The sequence below is a fragment of the Meles meles genome, chromosome 14, assembly GCF_922984935.1.
Source record: "Meles meles chromosome 14, mMelMel3.1 paternal haplotype, whole genome shotgun sequence".
Lineage (NCBI taxonomy): Eukaryota > Metazoa > Chordata > Mammalia > Carnivora > Mustelidae > Meles > Meles meles.
In genome coordinates this window covers 3,604,500-3,622,617 of record NC_060079.1, presented here as the reverse complement: position 1 = coordinate 3,622,617, position 18,118 = coordinate 3,604,500, and the positions used below count along the sequence as shown (strand labels likewise).

At 40.4% G+C, this 18,118-nt stretch overlaps 1 protein-coding gene across 4 annotated transcripts in view; it reads left to right on the top strand.

Annotated features, from left to right (window-relative positions):
* CRYL1 (crystallin lambda 1) overlaps positions 1–18,118 on the top strand; it is a 144,926-nt gene that overhangs the window by 33,612 nt on the left and 93,196 nt on the right. For all 4 annotated transcript variants that reach the window (XM_045978273.1, XM_045978272.1, XM_045978269.1 and 1 more), the window contains exon 3: positions 14,349–14,475. In XM_045978273.1, coding sequence (XP_045834229.1) covers positions 14,349–14,475 — 127 coding nt within the window. The remainder of the gene's footprint in view (positions 1–14,348; positions 14,476–18,118) is intronic.

The window sequence follows — 18,118 nt, the reverse complement described above, 5'->3', positions numbered from 1 at the left end:
TTTGAGATTGAGCCCTGCTTCGGGCTCTGTGCTCAATGGGGAGTCTACTTGGGATTCTCTCCCCCTCTGCCCCTCTGCCTGCTCGTGCTTGCTCTTTCTCCTTCTCTCTCTAAAATAAATAAATAAATCTTTAAAAATATATTTCGTTGTTTATTTTTAAGGCCAGATAAAGGCTTTCCTATTATCCTACTGCTTTGCTTAAATTAGAGCTAATATTTCTTAATATAATTCGATTAGATTGAACTTTTAGACCTCAGTCTGTAAGAGTTTTGAACTAAAAAAAGAAAAATTATTGCTATTAGCAGCTTTATTAAAGAAAAGCAATTTATTGAATTCTTTTGTATCCAGTCTTTAAAAAGAGTATAGACAGGGGCGCCTGGGTGGCTCAGTGGGTTAAAGCCTCTGCCTTCGGCTCAGGTCATGATCCCAGGGTCCTGGGATCGAGCCCCACATCGGGCTCTCTGCTCCACAGGGAGCCTGCTTCCTCCTCTCTCTCTGCCTGCCTCTCTGCCTACTTGTGGTTTCTCTCTGTCAAATAAATAAAATATTAAAAAAAAAAAGAGTATAGACAGATCTTTTCTCAATAGCAGAAGCTTTATTTTTGTAATTCACCTACACATATGCTGAGTTAACTTAAATAAGCAGAACTGGTTATACTTCTTTGGCAGGAAGTGGAGATCTTAGGGTATCTTGTGACTGACTACCTCTTTCTTCTCGAATTATTGCTAGCAAATAGCAACAGGAAAATCAGGCTGAGTGGTGTCATATTGCTCTCCTAGGGAGGACTACATTCTTGGTCTTGTCATTTAAGGAAAACCACCTGTTTCCCTTTCTTAAATCACAAGATTTTCAGATGTTCCATTCCTGTACACAGAAACCAAATGAAGAAGATTGAGTGCAAACCTCATTTTTGTAAATACCTTGGTCAGTAAGAAGAATTCTGAGTTTCAGATTTTTTCAGTCAGGAAAGAATTGTTGCTGTTTCTTTCAGTAAGTAAACTGTGTCACGCTGCAGATGAACAGTGACTTTTAGCTCAAGTCAACAACATTGGGTTATTGGCTGTAGTCCTTAGATGTCCAGGAACCAAGACTACAAAGTCCCTGACCATGTATTAGGCATAAAGTATAAGGAGAATCAACTTTATCTTTTTTGTCAAGAAGTATAAACAATGTATCTTCTTCATTGGGTCAAAATAGTCTGTGCCCAACAGGCAGCATTTTAGAACACTGGCTTGTAGTCTTCAGTCATCACACTGGGTTGTGACCTCCATGAGGACAGAGACTGTGCATTATACTCTCAGTACCTCTCAGCATTGAAATGTTATGTGGTCTCTGTGATAGCCATTATGGCCAGAGAAAGAAGCAGCATGCATATCTCTTGTTTCCAGAAATAGGCACTAGCTCAGTAATTTCTTTTAACTGAGTCATGGGACCCTTGTCTAGAGTCTCAAAGATTAATTCTTCTTGCCATATTTTTCATAGCCTTTTTCCTGGCCATCTGTCCCACCTTGGCAGTTTGGCTCACTTCCCAAATTCAGATCCTTCTGAACATTTTATAGTAGAAAATATGTGGTTGAAATATTATTTCTTCTGCATGAAAATTCTATTTATGTTAGACCTATTAAACACTACATCTTAAATGAGTAGAAATAGTGTACCTCTTGTTTCTAAAATTGTAAAAATGAACTTAAACTAGGTGAAGTTGATTTTTAAAAATATTACATTAGAAGATTAGAGAAATTGGGGCGCCTGGGTGGCTCAGTGGGTTAAGCTGCTGCCTTTGGCTCAGGTCATGATCTCAGGGTCCTGGGATCGAGTCCCGCATCAGGCTCTCTGCCGAACAGAGAGCCTGCTGCCCTCTCTCTCTCTGCCTGCCTCTCTGTCTACTTGTGATCTCTCTCTGTCAAATAAATAAATTAAAAAAAAAATCTTGAAAAAAAAATTAAAAAAAAAAAAAGAAGATTAGAGAAATTATCACAACTCATACCATGCCAAGAGATCACAGGGAATTAAAAAAAAATTAAAAAGATGTCGTCCAAGACTAATCTTTTTCCAATGGAGCAGTAAAATGAGAAGCTTAAAACTTAACATATTTAAATCTCAAAATAGAAGGGTAGTTGGACTTTGGAAAACCTTATTAGCAGATGCTTTACTACTTGGTTTTGGTTTCCCATTGTATGCCTTATGCTGGGCACATGTTAGGTTTCAAGTAAGAATTTAAGACTGTGAATGTTTTTTAAAAATTTTTTATTATTTTTTTGAATTATTTTTACTAACATATAATGTATTATTTGCCCCAGGGGTATAGGCCTGTGAATCATCAGGCTTACACAGACGAATGTATTTTAAGAAGAAAAACAAGAGTCAAGTAAAAGGTATAATATGGACTCATAGATCAGGAACTGACTTTGTAGGATTTGGATCCAGCATCATTTCCACACAGTGACAGGGCCATCTTAGCCATCTGTGCTCCAGGGCCATCTGGCATGGACCATACTGATATCTCAGTGACTGCCTCTATTCTGAGGCAGGGAGCAAACCGCCTTGTTTTGCTTAGTCCCAATCTGAAATCACTGTATATTGGTAAACTTAACTCTTCTCAATTTCTCTATGGCCATCTCTTTACCACCTTTAGATGGCCATTCTGGTATGCAAATTCTCTAAACCAAATCAGCTTTCTAAGTAAATTAGAAATGAATAAGCCACCAGAACTGATCCCTGAAACCAGGTAGCTGTCCTATCCTCCTGTCTCCCAAGTGACTGAACTCCTTGTCCCTGAATTCAGGCATTTCCAGTAACTGGGCTTCTGCTGGGTATTTTTAACCTGCTACCCAGACCTCTGCACTTGCTTAAATATCTTGAATTCAGTTTTGATCTGGAGTCCTTTTGGGTTGATGGTTGATCTGTTCTGGTTTGAAAGGGACATTTATTAGTTTTCCTATATATCTTTGGCTAGAATAGCTGAGTGTAGTAGATCACAAAATGGCCACAAATTGCTTCCATTCCTCTCTGCACACCTCTTTGCAGTATGACTTTTTTTTTTTTTAGATTTTGTTTACTAATTTGACACAGAGAGAGAGCACAAGCAGAGGGAGGGGCGGAGGGGAAGGGAGAAGCAGACTCCCCACTGAGTAGGGGGCCCGACATAGGGCTGTATCCCAGGACCCTGGGATCATGACCTGAGCCAAAGGCAGATGCTTAATGACTGAGCTACCCAGGTGCTCATGGCTTTGCTTCTGGGAGAAGCCTGACTCTGGGCTTGGCACAGACTTGCACTGGTCAGTGGGACAGATAGCAGATGTGATGCAAGCAGAGGCCTGGAAAGCACCTGTGTTTTTTGAGAACGTACCATCACTTGCTGTTGGGAACCTTTCTGGCCATCCTTTATTCTTCGGTCAGTCCAGTCTGTCCATCCAGAGACATGTGGCCCAGCTACACTAGCCAGCACTAGCCAACACCAGCACCAGCTTCTAGATAAATGAGTGAAGCCATCCTCGACAAATAGTCCCTAGCTAACGTCATGTGACTGCGGCCTCATGAGTGAGCACAGCTGAGTTGCAGCCAAAATTACTAATTCTCAGGATTATGGCAATAGACTGGTAGATTACCAATATACCAAGTCCTGGTCAGGTTCCTATAGTTAGATTGCTACCTTTTACTGATTCTAGGTTCTGAGGGTTCCTGGTTTTGTCTTTCTACAGCTGTCCTCTACTTAGGGAATTCCACTTCTGTAGGAAGTGATGCAGAACTATCAGTCTCAGTCCCTGTCTTAAGGGAACAAACCATACATGAACTTTTTACAGAGACATAGCGTGCCCATTTGTTTCCATATTACCTATGTCTGTATTCACTCTACGATAAGTAGTTGCAACAGAGACCAAATGATCCACAAAGCCTAAAATATTTACTATCCCCCCACCCCCACCCATGGAAATAGATCAGCAGTGTATTTGTAATAATTAACATGTTATGACATTGCAGGAGAAGTTGAACAGGCCTAGCCAATCTGATAGCAATTGCTTTATTATCAGGTGAAATTCGAACATAGATTGTGTAGGTTAAACTCCAAGGCTGGGGAAAATGTATGTCAGGTAGGAAAAAAAAAAACCCAATTATATTTCTATACATTGGCAACACATGGTTAGGAAACAGTAAATTTTGCTACAGTTACCAAAAGTGTGAACAATCTAGGTATAAATAGAAAAAGAATGTATAACAAATCCATGGAGAAATTTAAAAAAATTTTTGAATGACAGGAAATAAAACTTCTGTAAATGGAGAGACATGTACCCTATTCATGAGCAGGAGCCTGTCTTTGGTGGTTTAATTAAAGCTCCCCTGAAGTGGGGTACAGGAAACGAGTTGACTAAACCTACCTGCACAGGAAAGTTCAGAAGGGATCTGAGATCCCGATACCAAAAGTTCACACCGACGGTCTATGGGTTCAGCGGGGTCATTCAACCTGACTTATCTATGTGTTCACAGATCATGCTGTCACTTGGCTGTCACTAGGGCAGTTCAAATGGTTGCTTCATTTCAGTTATTTATTTTTCTTCCCAAACAGAAATAGTATAGCTTTATCTGATTTGTAGAAGTTATGTTGCTAATTGTACATTCAGAAAATTGGGGAGGAATCAGAATACTTTGGCTGTCTCTGAATGGTGGGAATAAGAGGGACTGTTGAGCATTTTGAGGATACATGCTTCTGTCATGATCCGGTATGCTTTTGTGCGTGTGGACATGCACATATTAACAGTGAAAGTAGGGTTATGAGGCTTATGTGGTATGCGGTGTGGACTCAAGAATGTTATGAATTCTGCTTTGTCTGGTTTTGTCTCTCTGAGATTTCCAACAATGACAAACAAATGAAAGTACATGTATTAACTGGGCCAAGGCTTGATACTCATGTGTAAATGTTAGTGAAATTGAGAGACTTGAGGCTTGTGCAAGCCCTCTGCTCCCCTGACTATCTCCCTGCCTCCCAAGTCGCAGTGTCACCACCAGCCCGAGGGAAGAGAATTTCAGAGTGCCCAGGTGAGGAGGGGAGAAGCAGGGGCGGTCGGTGATGGCGGGGACCATTGGGGGCAATCAGATCCCCAGCAGTCCTGTGGGGCAAATGGAGAGAGTTCTTTTTCTTTCTACAGTACATTTAAATTTATATACTTCACTAAGAGGTTTTCAAATTCAGGTGAGTCAGGAGGCTGGGCTGGTAACCAGTGGAGGAGACAATGACGTAGGAAGAGGTGGAGCCCTTGGCAAATTGGACCTAGCCTTTGGTGGAAGGCATTTGAGACTTTAAAAACACTGTGCTGTCAAGCAAAAGAAGTCTGGGGCCACCCTTTAGTAAAAACTTTTGTATTCTATCCTTTTATCGCCACTTCAAAACCATCAGGAATGACTGGGAGGGTCTGCCTACTCTCCCGCTGTGGGAGATGGGCGGCACCGTTGTACATCTGTTGTCTGCTTTCATGCTGCGGCAGCTGAATTCAGGATTTTTGTGGCACTTCGAGTTAATCTGCCTGTATGCAGGTAGAGTGGTGGCTGGGGGTACTCGGAAAGTCCAGCATGGGGATACCAGGGCAGCGGAGCTAAGGTAAGGGACTGGAAACATCAGTGCTATCTCTAAGTATCTGTGTCTGCATGTCTCTTTTCTCTGACTCTTCAGTTTGTCCAGAAAAGAATCTGCCAGTCTCCATTTAGCATTGTTGTTGCTGACCAAAGGACAGTGCCTGGACGGGGGTGTGTGTGTGTGGGGGGGGGGGCTGTGGGTTTTGTTTTTTTTTTTTTTTTTAGATTTTATTTCTTTGAGAGAGAGAGCACACAGTGGGCAGGGGCAGAGGCAAAGGGAGAAACAGACTCCCCTTGGGCAGGAAACCTGATGTGGTGCTCGATCCCAAGACCCTGAGATCATGACCCGAACCAAAGGCAGTTGCTTAACCGACTGAGCCACCCAGGTGCCACAGGATTTCCTTCTTTTTAAAGGCTGAATAATATTCCATCTTGTGTATAGACCACATTTTGTTTATCCCTTCATCCACTGATGGACATTTGAGTTGCTTCTACCTTCTGGCTATTGTGAATAATGCTGCTATGAACACGAATGTATAAAGATCTCTTTAAGTCCCTGCTTTCGTTTCTTCTGAATATATATCTAGAAGCAGATTGCTGGGTCTTGTGGTAAGTCCATTTTTAATTTTTGGGGAACCACCGTACTGTTTTCCATAGCAGCTGCATGTGTTACAGTCCCAGTGGTAGTAGACAAGGATTCCAGTTTCTCCATTGTCTTTACCTTTTTAAAGTAATAAATGCTCCTTTTGAATAAAGCTTCAAAAATAGAAATATGAAAAAATTAAAACCACCCATATATTGTCCTACAGGGTTAATTCTTAACATTTTCTTTTCTCCAATTTTGAATAAAAATTTATAAATTCATTGAGGATGGAAATATTTTGACTTCTAGTGCTAGGCTGACCTCCAGAGGTAGGAATGGTAGGCCTGCAGCCACTGACTAATGTACCTTGAATGAGTACATTCTTGGCTCTTAAATGATGTAGACTGCAATGTTCTGGCATGTCTGAGGCTGCTGAAAACCCCACTAAGACCCCTTTCTTTTCCAGCTGTTTATGTGTTAAGTTCTTCCAAAATACTTAATGAAAAATATTGGAACTGGTCTAACTGGGATAAAACATGGCCAAATGGCTGGTTTTGATTTATGGGCACAGTTACTGAACTTGAGGGATTGCCTGAGTCTGTTTGAAAGCTCCTCCAAACGTTTCATCCGGTTTTCTCTTGGGATCCCTGCACAGTAGGGTTCTAGACATGCAGCCATGCAGCAGTCCAGTCGGTCAATATGTCACAGGTCTCTTCCCTCATGACCATGTCCTTTCCAGGGGCAGAGAGGGCCTTGAGGCCAAACTGCTTATACAGATTCTTTGCCTAGAGTCTAATCTGCATGAGGCCATTGGTGTGGTTATTATGGCTACGATCCTCTGTCTCTTTTTCCTTTCTTTCCCCATAGGGACAATCCCTGGGGAGTCTGTAGAACAGCATCTCATCAAAGAAACAGCCGCTTTTGTGGTCCCGTATATCTGACCTAATCTCATTCCCCACATTGGGAAGAAAGGCTAAAATTTGGTTTGGCTTACTAAAGTTTAAAGCAGGTGTTTTGAGCACATTAGCTACTCAAACATAATTCTCCCAAGGAGGAAATAGGTTATTATGTTTTCAGGCCGTGGCATTTAAAAACCCTGTCTGCACGAAAAAGTGCTTCACCTCACTCGGCATCAGGGAAATACAAATCAAAACCACAATGAGATATCACCTCACACCAGTCAGAATGGCTAAAATGAACAAGTCAGGAAATGACAGATGCTGGCAAGGATGCGGAGAAAGGGGAACCCTCCTACACTGTTGGTGGGAATGCAAGCTGGTGCAACCACTCTGGAAAACAGCACGGAGGTTCCTCAAAATGTTGAAAATAGAACTACCCTCAAAAAGTTTCAATACAGTTGAAAATAGAGTGTGATTTCTATCAGCAATCACACTACTTGGTATTTACCCTAAAGATACAAACATAGTGATCCAAAGGGGCACGTGCATCCGAATGTTTATAGCAGCAATGTCCACAATAGCCAAACTATGGAAAGAACCTAGATGTCCATCAACAGATGAATGGATAAAGAAGAAGTGGTGTATATACATAATGGAATACTATGCAGCCATCAAAAGAAATGAAATCTTGCCATTTGCGATGATGTGGATGGAACTAGAGGGTATTATGCTTAGCGAAATAAGTCAATTGGAGAAAGAGAACTATCACATGATCTCCCTGATATGAGGAAGTGGAGATGCAATGTGGGGGATTTGGGGGATAGGGAAAGAATAAATGAAACAAGATGGGATCGGGAGGGAGACAAACCATAAGAGACTCTTAATCTCACAAAACAAACTGAGGGTTGCCAGGAGGAGGGGGGTCGGAGAGGGTGGTGGAGTTATAGTCATTGGGGAGGGTATGTGCTCTGGTGAGTGCTATGAAGTGTGTAAACCTGGCGATTCACTGACCTGTACCCCTGGGGCTAATAATATATGTTTATAAAAAAATTTTAAAAATTATAAAAAAGAATAAATAAAAACCCTGTCTGAATTCAGTAGAAAATAGTTGTGTGAGGTTGGTGGCTAAAAAGAACTTTAATGTTCTGCTTATTTAAAAAAATGTCAAGAAGCACGTATGTCAATATTGGTGGTAGTTAGTTCTCAGTAGAAATATGGGGATGTTTATTATTCTTTCTACTTTATTTTTACTTTTTAAAAATAAATTATGAAAACAGAGTCTTTCCAGAAAAGGAACAGGGGCACCGTATTATATTTCTCACTTGTTCCTCTTTAACAACAAATACACTTAATTGAACAGAAATGATTTTTTGTTTGGTAGCTGTAAACCGTTCTTCAGTGATATGAATGCTTTTATTCTGGTTGTATTTATGGGCAATGTAGTTAACATTTACCAGTGTTATTGATCCCTAAACTTAGTTATTGCTACAGGTCTAATTTACATAAATCATATAGTTTAAAACCAAGCAGTTTAGATACGTTATAATTTCCTTCAGCCAATAGTTCCATCTAATTTCTGAACAAAGTAGATGCTGGGCCTATTCAGGTTATGAGGATAGAGGTTACCCAGATTACCTCTGTCAGTGGGGATTGATTGTGAGGCTCTTCAAGGAAGCAAGGGACACCAGAAGCTCTCCCTGCAGCTACATCACGGTTGCAGAAACGAGACATTGTTCAGCGACATCTGAGCTTCTGGTAGTTGGTCAAGAGCTCTGGGAACTTTCAGCAGTTCTGGGGAGGATGGTTTCCTAGCTGGACCTTTTCTGAAGTCCTGCCTTACTAAAGCCCACCATAGCAGTGACTGTACCACTGGGTGTATGTCTATGGCTCTACTGGCCCTTCACCAACCCACTTTGAGGGTCTTCATTTCATACTTACCATCGGGGACCAACTAATTGATGGGCCATGTACTACGAGGCACAGGCTCCCAGTAGGCCAAACTCTGTTGGTAATGAAGTCCTGAAAGGAGCTGGTGGGGGTGTTGTTAGGTACACCAGGGTTCTCCAGATGGAAAACAGGAGCCCTGTGGTCTAAGTTCAAACTCGACAGGCTGGGACTCTGGTGTTAGCAGCATTCATGAGGGAAGGAGTGGATGCAAACTCCTATTTTCTCCAGGAAACCGGCTACCTTGAATCTTTGGGTTTAAACCAATAAATTGTGCCAATTAGTCCTATAAGTAAGTCCCACCAGACAAGATTTTTTTTTTTAACATGAGAGAGCCATCGTGGTTTAGAAGGAAGAGTGGGGAAAAAGCGGTTCTTATTCAGTATGTTTAAGGGAAGGAGTCAGAAGACTGGTTTTCATCCCACACGTGGCTAACGCTTTATATCCTTGGGTGAGTTTGTAACCAGTTTGGGCCTCGATTTCTGAAGCAACAGAGTGAATAAGCTAGGTTATATAAAAAAAGAAGCAGTCTTTGTGTTTTGATGCATTTCAGAAATATATTGCTTTTAAGACTAAGTTTATTGGCTTCAGGTGAATTTAGGTATTATATATGTAAATATATATAATATTTATATAACACAATAATACATATAAATTTTATATATACATATGCAATATATATATAAAATTTCCAAGTGGGCAAAACTGGGAAACAGAAGAGTAAGGCCTTACCAGTGGTAGCTCTAAAAAGTTACCACTTTTTAAAAGAAAAAAGTGTGTGTGTGTTTTTTTTTTTGCTACACATATGAACAAGAACCATGTTCAGTCAATTAGCAATTGTATGTTATAAATTCATGTGCATAGTAGACATCATATTCACATTGAATAACTTATTACTAAAATGGATATATGGTGTAGTATTTCTCTTTTCTCATGAAATATAAAATACACATGATATTTAAGAATATTAGATTTTAAAGATACAGTCTAGAGTTTAGTTTCTGGCAATATGACAAAGTGAGTATCCTGAAAGCCCTTTCCACTTCAAAATACTTAAAAGTATTAAGTAAATGTATAGCTTATAATGCATAGTTGAGCTGGCAAGAAAGTAATGGAAATTCTGAGAGGTCAAATTTGGGAGCGCAGATCCCAAGAGATATGTGAACATCACAGCTGCTCTAAGATATTTGCCAATCTTGCTTTGGTTCTAACAGCAAACCTTAGTCTGTGCAAGATGGGGTATCCAACTGTAGACCCTCAAGTGAAGCTAGTATTCAGAGGGCAACATGGCTGGTGAAAGGAATAGTAGGACAAAATAACCAATCTGTATGTGGAGGCGTGTCTGTCTTGGCCTTGGTTCTGGGTGGTGGGGAGAAAGAGTTTCTCTGAGAATTTGCAACCATAAACCACCTTTCTAAGAGTTTTGGAGCCCAAATTCTATTTATTTATGTATTTATGTATTTATTTGTGTATTTATTTGATGGACAAAGATCACAAGTAGGCAGAGAGGCAGGCAGAGAGAGAGGAAGGGAAGCAGGCTCCCCGCTGAGCAGAGAGCCGGATGCGGGGCCCAATCCCAGGACCCTGAGATCATGACCTAGCCGAAGGCAGAGGCTTTAACCCACTGAGCCACCCAGGCGCCCCGGAACCCAAATTCTTATTACCTGTGTGGTCTTCAAACTGCTAATCCAAGAATTCAGATTGGTCCCTTTGTTAGAAGTGCCTGCAGTGCCTATCAGAAGGAAGGTGCATATCGTCTCCAGAATAATGTACCTTAAACCAGAGGCTCAAGGAATTCCCACAGAATTCAGTGAACATCAGTTCACCGCAAAAAATCCCCAAATACATGAGAGACAAGGTTTTATGAGCATAGTAAGCCGGAAGTCGGATCTGAAGATATTTAGCGTGGAATTCAGGAGATAAAGAGATGGAAAATATGGAAGAGTAGTTAAGAAATATGGAAGATACAGAGAGGATGCCCAACATATCCATTAGAGGTCTGAAATATTTAGAGAGAATAGGGAAGAACAATTTATGAAGATAAAATTATTGAGACTTCATTTCAGTTGAAGACATAGATCCTCATATTCTGAAAGAACAAAGTGTCCTAAGCAGGAGAAATAAAAAGGATAGCTGTATCTATATACATCACAGGCAAGCTACACAACACCAAGGGACATAAAAGTCTTAAAAGCAGTCAGAGAGAGAAAAGACAGACTACCTATAAAAGAATGACAAATTGACGACAAACTTCAACAGCTAGTGGAATTCAGAATATGGTGGAAAAATACCTGTAAAGTACAAAGAGCCAAACATAACCTAAGTATCTGATTTGAGGCAGCTTTAATAGATAAATCCTCTCTGTTCTGTAAGCACAATTTCGAACAGTAATTTTACAGGAATTCTATATACAGCACATATTCTATTTATTCTGAAAGTTTTTTGTTTTTTTTTAAAAGGGTGGTAAGCAGAACAATGATTCCCCAAAAGATGTCCATGTCCTCATTCCCAGAACCTGGGAATATGTTACCTTACATGGAAAAAGAGATCAGGTGTGATTAAGTTAGGAATATGAATATGGGAGTTTATCCAGATGGGCTCAATGTAATCACAAGGGTCCTTATCAGGGGAAGAGAGTCAGGAGAGCCAAAGAAGGAGGTGTGATGACAGCAGAGGTTGGACTGATGAGATTGTAGATTTCTCATCTGTTGCTAAGACACCACACAATACTCTAGACAACTAATACAGACTTCTTGATGAACTGGCTAAGAAACAGACCTTGTTTTATATGTTTTCAGTTACTAACTTTATAAACCTCTACTTCAAGGTATGTGTTATGTTTAAAAATACTTTCCAATGCTTGCTCACTGGGGGTAGTGATCAGGGGTACTCAGTTCCCAGCATTGACTTGTGCCAAGGAGGGACTTCTGCATATGTGTCCTTAGGTTCCTCCAAAGTAAGGGAGCCATTTTCTGGCCTGACTTTAAGGTATTTTTTTTTTTTTTAGCTAATATATTACAAATCTTCCAAATTATCTACATGACAACAATCTCAGATTCTTCCTTTCCTTTAAAAATTTTGGGTTCAAGTTCCATGTGTGATGATGACCTGCAATGGTGTTTTTTATCTCTGTTGACTCAGAAGCAGGGAAGACTTTGAATCTCCCTGATCATTTGTTGACTCATTATCTTTGCCATGGAGCTTCTTTTTGCTAAGTATAACCATCTGTTCGCATTTCAGCATATCTTTGTATTGTTTTTTTGAAGTAACGGTGGCAAGACGGTTTCTGTTTCTCAATTTGTAGCTAAAACAAAATATAAGATGCATAGTTTTAAGAAGGAGAAAAAACGAAAAAACAACAAAAGCAGAGCCGCAAACATCTGCAGCTGGCCCAGCACTCATGGCGAGGCCATGGGAGTCTCCTGTGGGACAGAAACAGTCTCAAGAACCCATCTCTGACAGAGTCACTCTTAGACCATGACAGAATGAGACAAAGCAAAACCACATTTTAAATTTGTCTAACCATAGACAAAAATGAGATCACTGTGCAACCCACAAAAACTGAGCAGCCTTCTCTTGGCTAAAATGAATGACTGCTACTTCTTCACCCATGACAGCTCTATCTTCAGTCTAGTCTGTCCTCCAAACATTTATGTTTATTGAGATACTCAGTGTTCACATTGCCTTCTCTTTTTACAGCATCCAATCCAGTGAACTCAGACCCTCCGATTGTCTTCCAAATCACGCAACCAAAGCTCAAATCCGGCTATAGGTTCCTCCTGACACTCTCTTACTAACACCCTACAATTCCCCCTACTGGGCATTCTCCCTCAATGCAGTGAGTAACAAACCTGACTTGTTCCACTGTAGGTATATTCCTGATAGTCTTTGGCTGAAGACATTGACAGCTTAAAGATTAAAACCGTGAAGATGAAATGATGTAAAAATTATTTGACTCACTGGCAGAAATCCACCGAATCTTTTGGAAAGCATAAATGTTGTGTTTGTATATGTTGAATGTGTTAGTATTGATTTACTATGTTATGAATTATAAGCAGGACTGACTACATAATTTGTGAGGCCAAATGCAAATGAAAATGTGGGGCCCTTTGCTTGATATTCATTAAGCATCTTGAGACCGTGACTGCAGAGCATTAAACCCAGTGAGACCGTGTGCTTCTGAGCACGGGTCTCTGTGACTGCGTGAGTGATGCCCTCTGAAGCCCCTGGTCCGGACTGTGAGATACTTTCCTTCAATCCTGTTCCCTTGGGATTGACGGAAGTAGGTGAAGAACTACTGCTTTCTAATCTCACCTCCTAATGGCCTTGCCTCATCTCTTCAAAAAAAAAAGAAAATCTAATTGTGGTAAAATACACACAACATCAAAGTTACTATCTTAATAATTTTGGGGCATACAGTTTAGTGATATCAATTGTATTCTCACTGTTGTACAACCATCTATCTCCAAAAAGTCATCTTGTGAAACTGAAACTGTCCCCATTAAACCACGAGTACCTTCCTCCAGCCCTGGCAGCCACCGTTCTACTTCCTGCCTCTGAATTTCGCTATTCTAGGTGCCTCATATAAGTGGAATCATACAGTATTTGTCTCTTTGTGACTGGCTGATTTCACTTGGTGTCATGTCCTTAGGGTTCATCCATGCTGCAGATTGTGACAGAATTTCCTGCCCCCCCCCTTTAAAAAAGATTATTTATTTTTTTATTTATTTGAGGTGGGGGAGAGAGTGCATGAGCAACGGGGAGGAACAGAGAGAGGGAGGAGCAGACTCCCTGCTGAGCAGAGAGCCCCTGATGCAGGACTCTATCTGAGGAACCTGAAATTATGACCTGAGCCCAAGGCAGATGCTTAACCAACTGAGCCTCCAAGGTATCCAATTTCCTGCCTTTTGAAGGCTGAATTCCATTCTATTGAATTCCATTGTATGTGCGTACCACATTTGTTTTCATCCATGTATGGACTTCTGGATTGTTTCTCTTTTGGCTGTTGTGAACAATGCTGCTATGAACATGAAGACACAAATGCCTGTTTGAGTATCTGCTTTCACGTTGGGGGGATATTGACAGAATTGGAATTGCTGGATCATATGGTAGTTAGTTCTCTTTTTGACTTTTTGAGAAACCATCAAACTGTTTGCTGCAGTGACTTCCCCTTTTACATTTCCACTAACACTGTACATCCTCATTAACTCTTGTTTTATTTTCTATTTTTTAAATTCTAGTGGGTATAAAGTGGTGTATCGTTGTGGTTTTGATTTGCATTTCCCTACTGATTTGCGTTTACCTTTGTTTTTAAATTTGCTTTAGAGTACTCACAGGGTCATTCTTCTTTCTAGAAAAGAGATGAAGTTTCTGGAGCAGTCAGGTTCTCTGAAAGGCTCCCTGGGTGCTGAAGAACAGCTGTCACTCATCAGTGGTTGTTTGAATATTCAAGAAGCAGTAGAGGGCGCCATGCACATTCAGGTGAGTTGATAGAACACTCAAGTCTAAGGACTTGAAGAGATTGTCTCCAACCTCCTTGGAAGAACACAGGGCTGGGGGCGGGGGGTGAGCTGGGGTGGGGGGAGAGATAAAAGACAGTTGCAAGGTGTGGGCATCTTGTACACTGAAGGTCAGGGTTGTGTTTTATGTGATAGGAAGCATTGTTTCAAAACATCTCCTATAACATCTCCTCATCAAACTACTGTGATTAGATACTGTTTTTCAGAGGTATTAGAATTTTGAACAGAAATAGGTTTTCTGGACAGCTAACACTTTCATTTTATGTTTCTGTTGAATGAGAAATTATATTCTTGTTCTCATATGTAATTGTAAAAACTTAAACCATCTGAAATACACACTTTCATTTCTGGTAACAATTGCATTTAACTTTTCCAACAACTTTACTTAAAAAAAGAACTCCTTGGGGCACTGTTTGCACAGCCGGGAAAGCTGCAGGCGGGCTCTCCAGGGCCTGTGCTGGCAGCTGGTTGCCTGCCCGCTCAGGACCTGTCCCTCTTGGAGCTCCTGCATCTATAGGCGGCTCTTGCCTCTATGTAAGAACCCAGACATATAAATTTGTCTTTTAAAAATATTGCACTTACTGCCAAAAGGTTTAAGTGGATTTACCAAAAATTGAAAGAAGCGTCACTCCTGATACCCTTCTTATATTTTGTGAGACTTTGCATTTCTGTTGACTCAGTGTTGCACATTTCATGTGGTTTCTGTGATTCTGTGATTCTATCATTCTCGCCAATGATCTAGGAGTAAACCCAAAAGACCGAGTGTGTTTTATGGTCAGCAGCTGCGCTGCGATTGAGGTCCAATACAGTTAATCAAGGTTCTCGGTCTTTGTAGCTCTGAAAGTTCTCTAGTCCATTTAACAAACACGTGTCCCACAGAACGTAAGAAGAGGACTGGATACATAAGATATGTCAATTCCATCTTTCTTTTGAGTATTTTCACCCCGTCTCTCATTTTGTGAAGGCTGTATATAACTGGGGAGTCTTACAAGGGATCAGAGGGCTCTTTTCCGGAGCTTTCCGGTGCTGTCTCTTCCCACCCTTGTGGTGCTACTGGGTGCTGTCAGGGAGGGACTCACTTCTGAGGAGCACAGAAGCCTTCCAGCTGTTCCAGCGTGAGCTCAGCAGAGAAGGTTCTTCACAGGCACTTTGTTTCTAAGGAAAGTTTGTGCTTCTTATGCTGCTCTTGCTGGAGGAAGGAAAAACAATTTGTTTTGTGGCTCCTGACATTAGAAAGGGCCTGTGGAAGCTTCCTGACATGGAGGTGGTGGTGAAGACACAGACTTTTAGTCAAGAGGACTTTGCACTGAGCAGCTGTGTGCCCTTGTGAGTTTCTTAAGTTTTAAGCCCCACTTCCTTATCTGGACATTGGGCATAATAAAGTACACGAGATGGTTGTGAAGAGAACCATCCAAGCTTACATCTAAGGTCACCCTCCTTGAAGGCAAGCTCCATTTTTCCAATGAGAAGATTAAAAAAATTCTTTTTGGGGTCAATTTGTTATATACTATTTATATGATACCTAATAAAATATAATCACATGATGTGATCTGAAATAAGAATATGTTACACATTACTGAAATATTTCTACTTTCCCATTTCACAAAGCACTTCTTTTTTAAAAAAATTAAAGTTTTATTTCTATATTTGAGAAAGAATGAGAGAGAGAGAGACAGAGCATGAGAAGGAGGAGGGGCAGAGGGAAAAGGCTAAGCACACTCCCCGCTGGGCGCAGAGCCAGATGGGGCCATGTGACTCACTGGGCACCAGCTCTATGTGGGGCTCCACGCAGGGCTTGATCCAGGATCCTGGCACCATGACATGATGACCGGAGCCGAAGTCAGATGCTTAACCAACTAAGCCACCCAGGCACTCCAAAGCACTTCTGTTCAAACTCTTAACAAGTGTCTCTGACTCTGGTGTCTTTGTCTTCAGTAGTGATCTTTTTGAGTCTCCTTTCTAGACAGAGTATTCCAGAGCACATCATTGTTGCTTTCCTGAGATGTTGCTGTGCAGAGCCTTTTTAACCCACACATGACGTGACATTAGAAGTTTTATTTCCAGCCTCAACTACTAATTCGCAAACCTTCAGGTATTTTTTTCTCTCTGCATTGGTGTACTTGTGGTTCCTCAACATAACAACTGGCTATGTTACTTTTTTTGTTTTAAAATGATCTTTATAAAGTTTTTTTTTGAATTTCCTAGCACTAGCAATTGTGAAATCATGCCCAGGGATAATTCAAATGTCTGTGTTAAATTTCTTTATCTCCTGGTCCCATTTGAAAAACTGGGTTTTATCAGATGATTTCTACGCTAGCATGATTGAATTAGTTCAGAAGAATGTGTCTTCCCCAAACAGTATATTATTTCTTGAAAAATGGAGATAGAACTTTATAAGGACTTTATACATAATGGAGATAGAACTTTATAAGGACTTTATACATAATAGAACTTTATAAGGACTTCAATATAAGGCAAGTCTTTTATGGGATGATTTTTGGGGAATATTTTAAGTTATGATGCATGAAAATGCTTAACCACAGCACTTGGCACAATAGAAAATGCCTAAAAAATTGATAAGTAATTTTGTAATGTGACCGTTTGTATACAAATTTGATAATAAATGATATGGGGTAATATATGTTGTTCTATGCAAAGTATTGAAAACTGCTCTTTAAGGTCTGTCTTTATTTTATAGATAGAATGTATTTACATGACGTTTACATGTTGAGCAGCATCTATTATGCAGAACAACACTAAGTGAGGCAGTGTAGGGGGAGGAATATAGAAAAGATGATGTAAACTCTACTATGTATATTTCCTATGAGAGATCACATTCTTCAGAAATTACTTGTACCTCTAGTCCCACAAAGAATAATGGAGAGGGGCGCAGATCTGACCAAAGGCCTTGGGAAGTTTTGATGAAGATAGGGTTTGAGCCTGCTTTGGCCTTTGACAAGTGGATTTTGGGAGCTGGGGAGGGGACAGTGTCTCAGAAAGAGATGAAAAGAGGATGAGAGGTGCCTGTGAGTATGTTTGAGGCAACCAGAGTAGAATGGTGAGGCCGAGTCACAGGAGAGGTGGAAAAAGGCTGGAAATAGAAGCTGAGTGGGGAATGCTTGGAATGCCAAACTGAAGACTTACTTAGATGAAATGAGTTAACCTTTATAAAATGCTTGGAGTAATGCATGGCACATAAGAGCCCTATTTAAGTGTTCTCTTAAAGAAATTAAAGAGTTTGGGTTTCATTCTATATCCTGATTAGAATCCTCCATGGAAGGTGTTCGGTAGAACAGTGAAATAGATCAGAAAGAAAAAAAAGTCAAGATTTCATTTTTGTCCGTTGTTTTGACTGATTTTTTTTGGACATGTTTACACATTTCTTTGTATGATATAGGGCAGATTTGATTTCCCAAATTTTACAACCAATACATATCAATTTCACCTTATGTTTATCAAAAAGTAAATAGACACTTCCAAATCAAAACCTGACTAACATTTTGTCATGTGTTTGTTAAATTACATTAGGTCTCTAACAACCTAAGAACGTTAAAAATATGTTTTGAAGAGTAAAGAGTGAAGAAAGTTTAAGAAAATGCTGTATA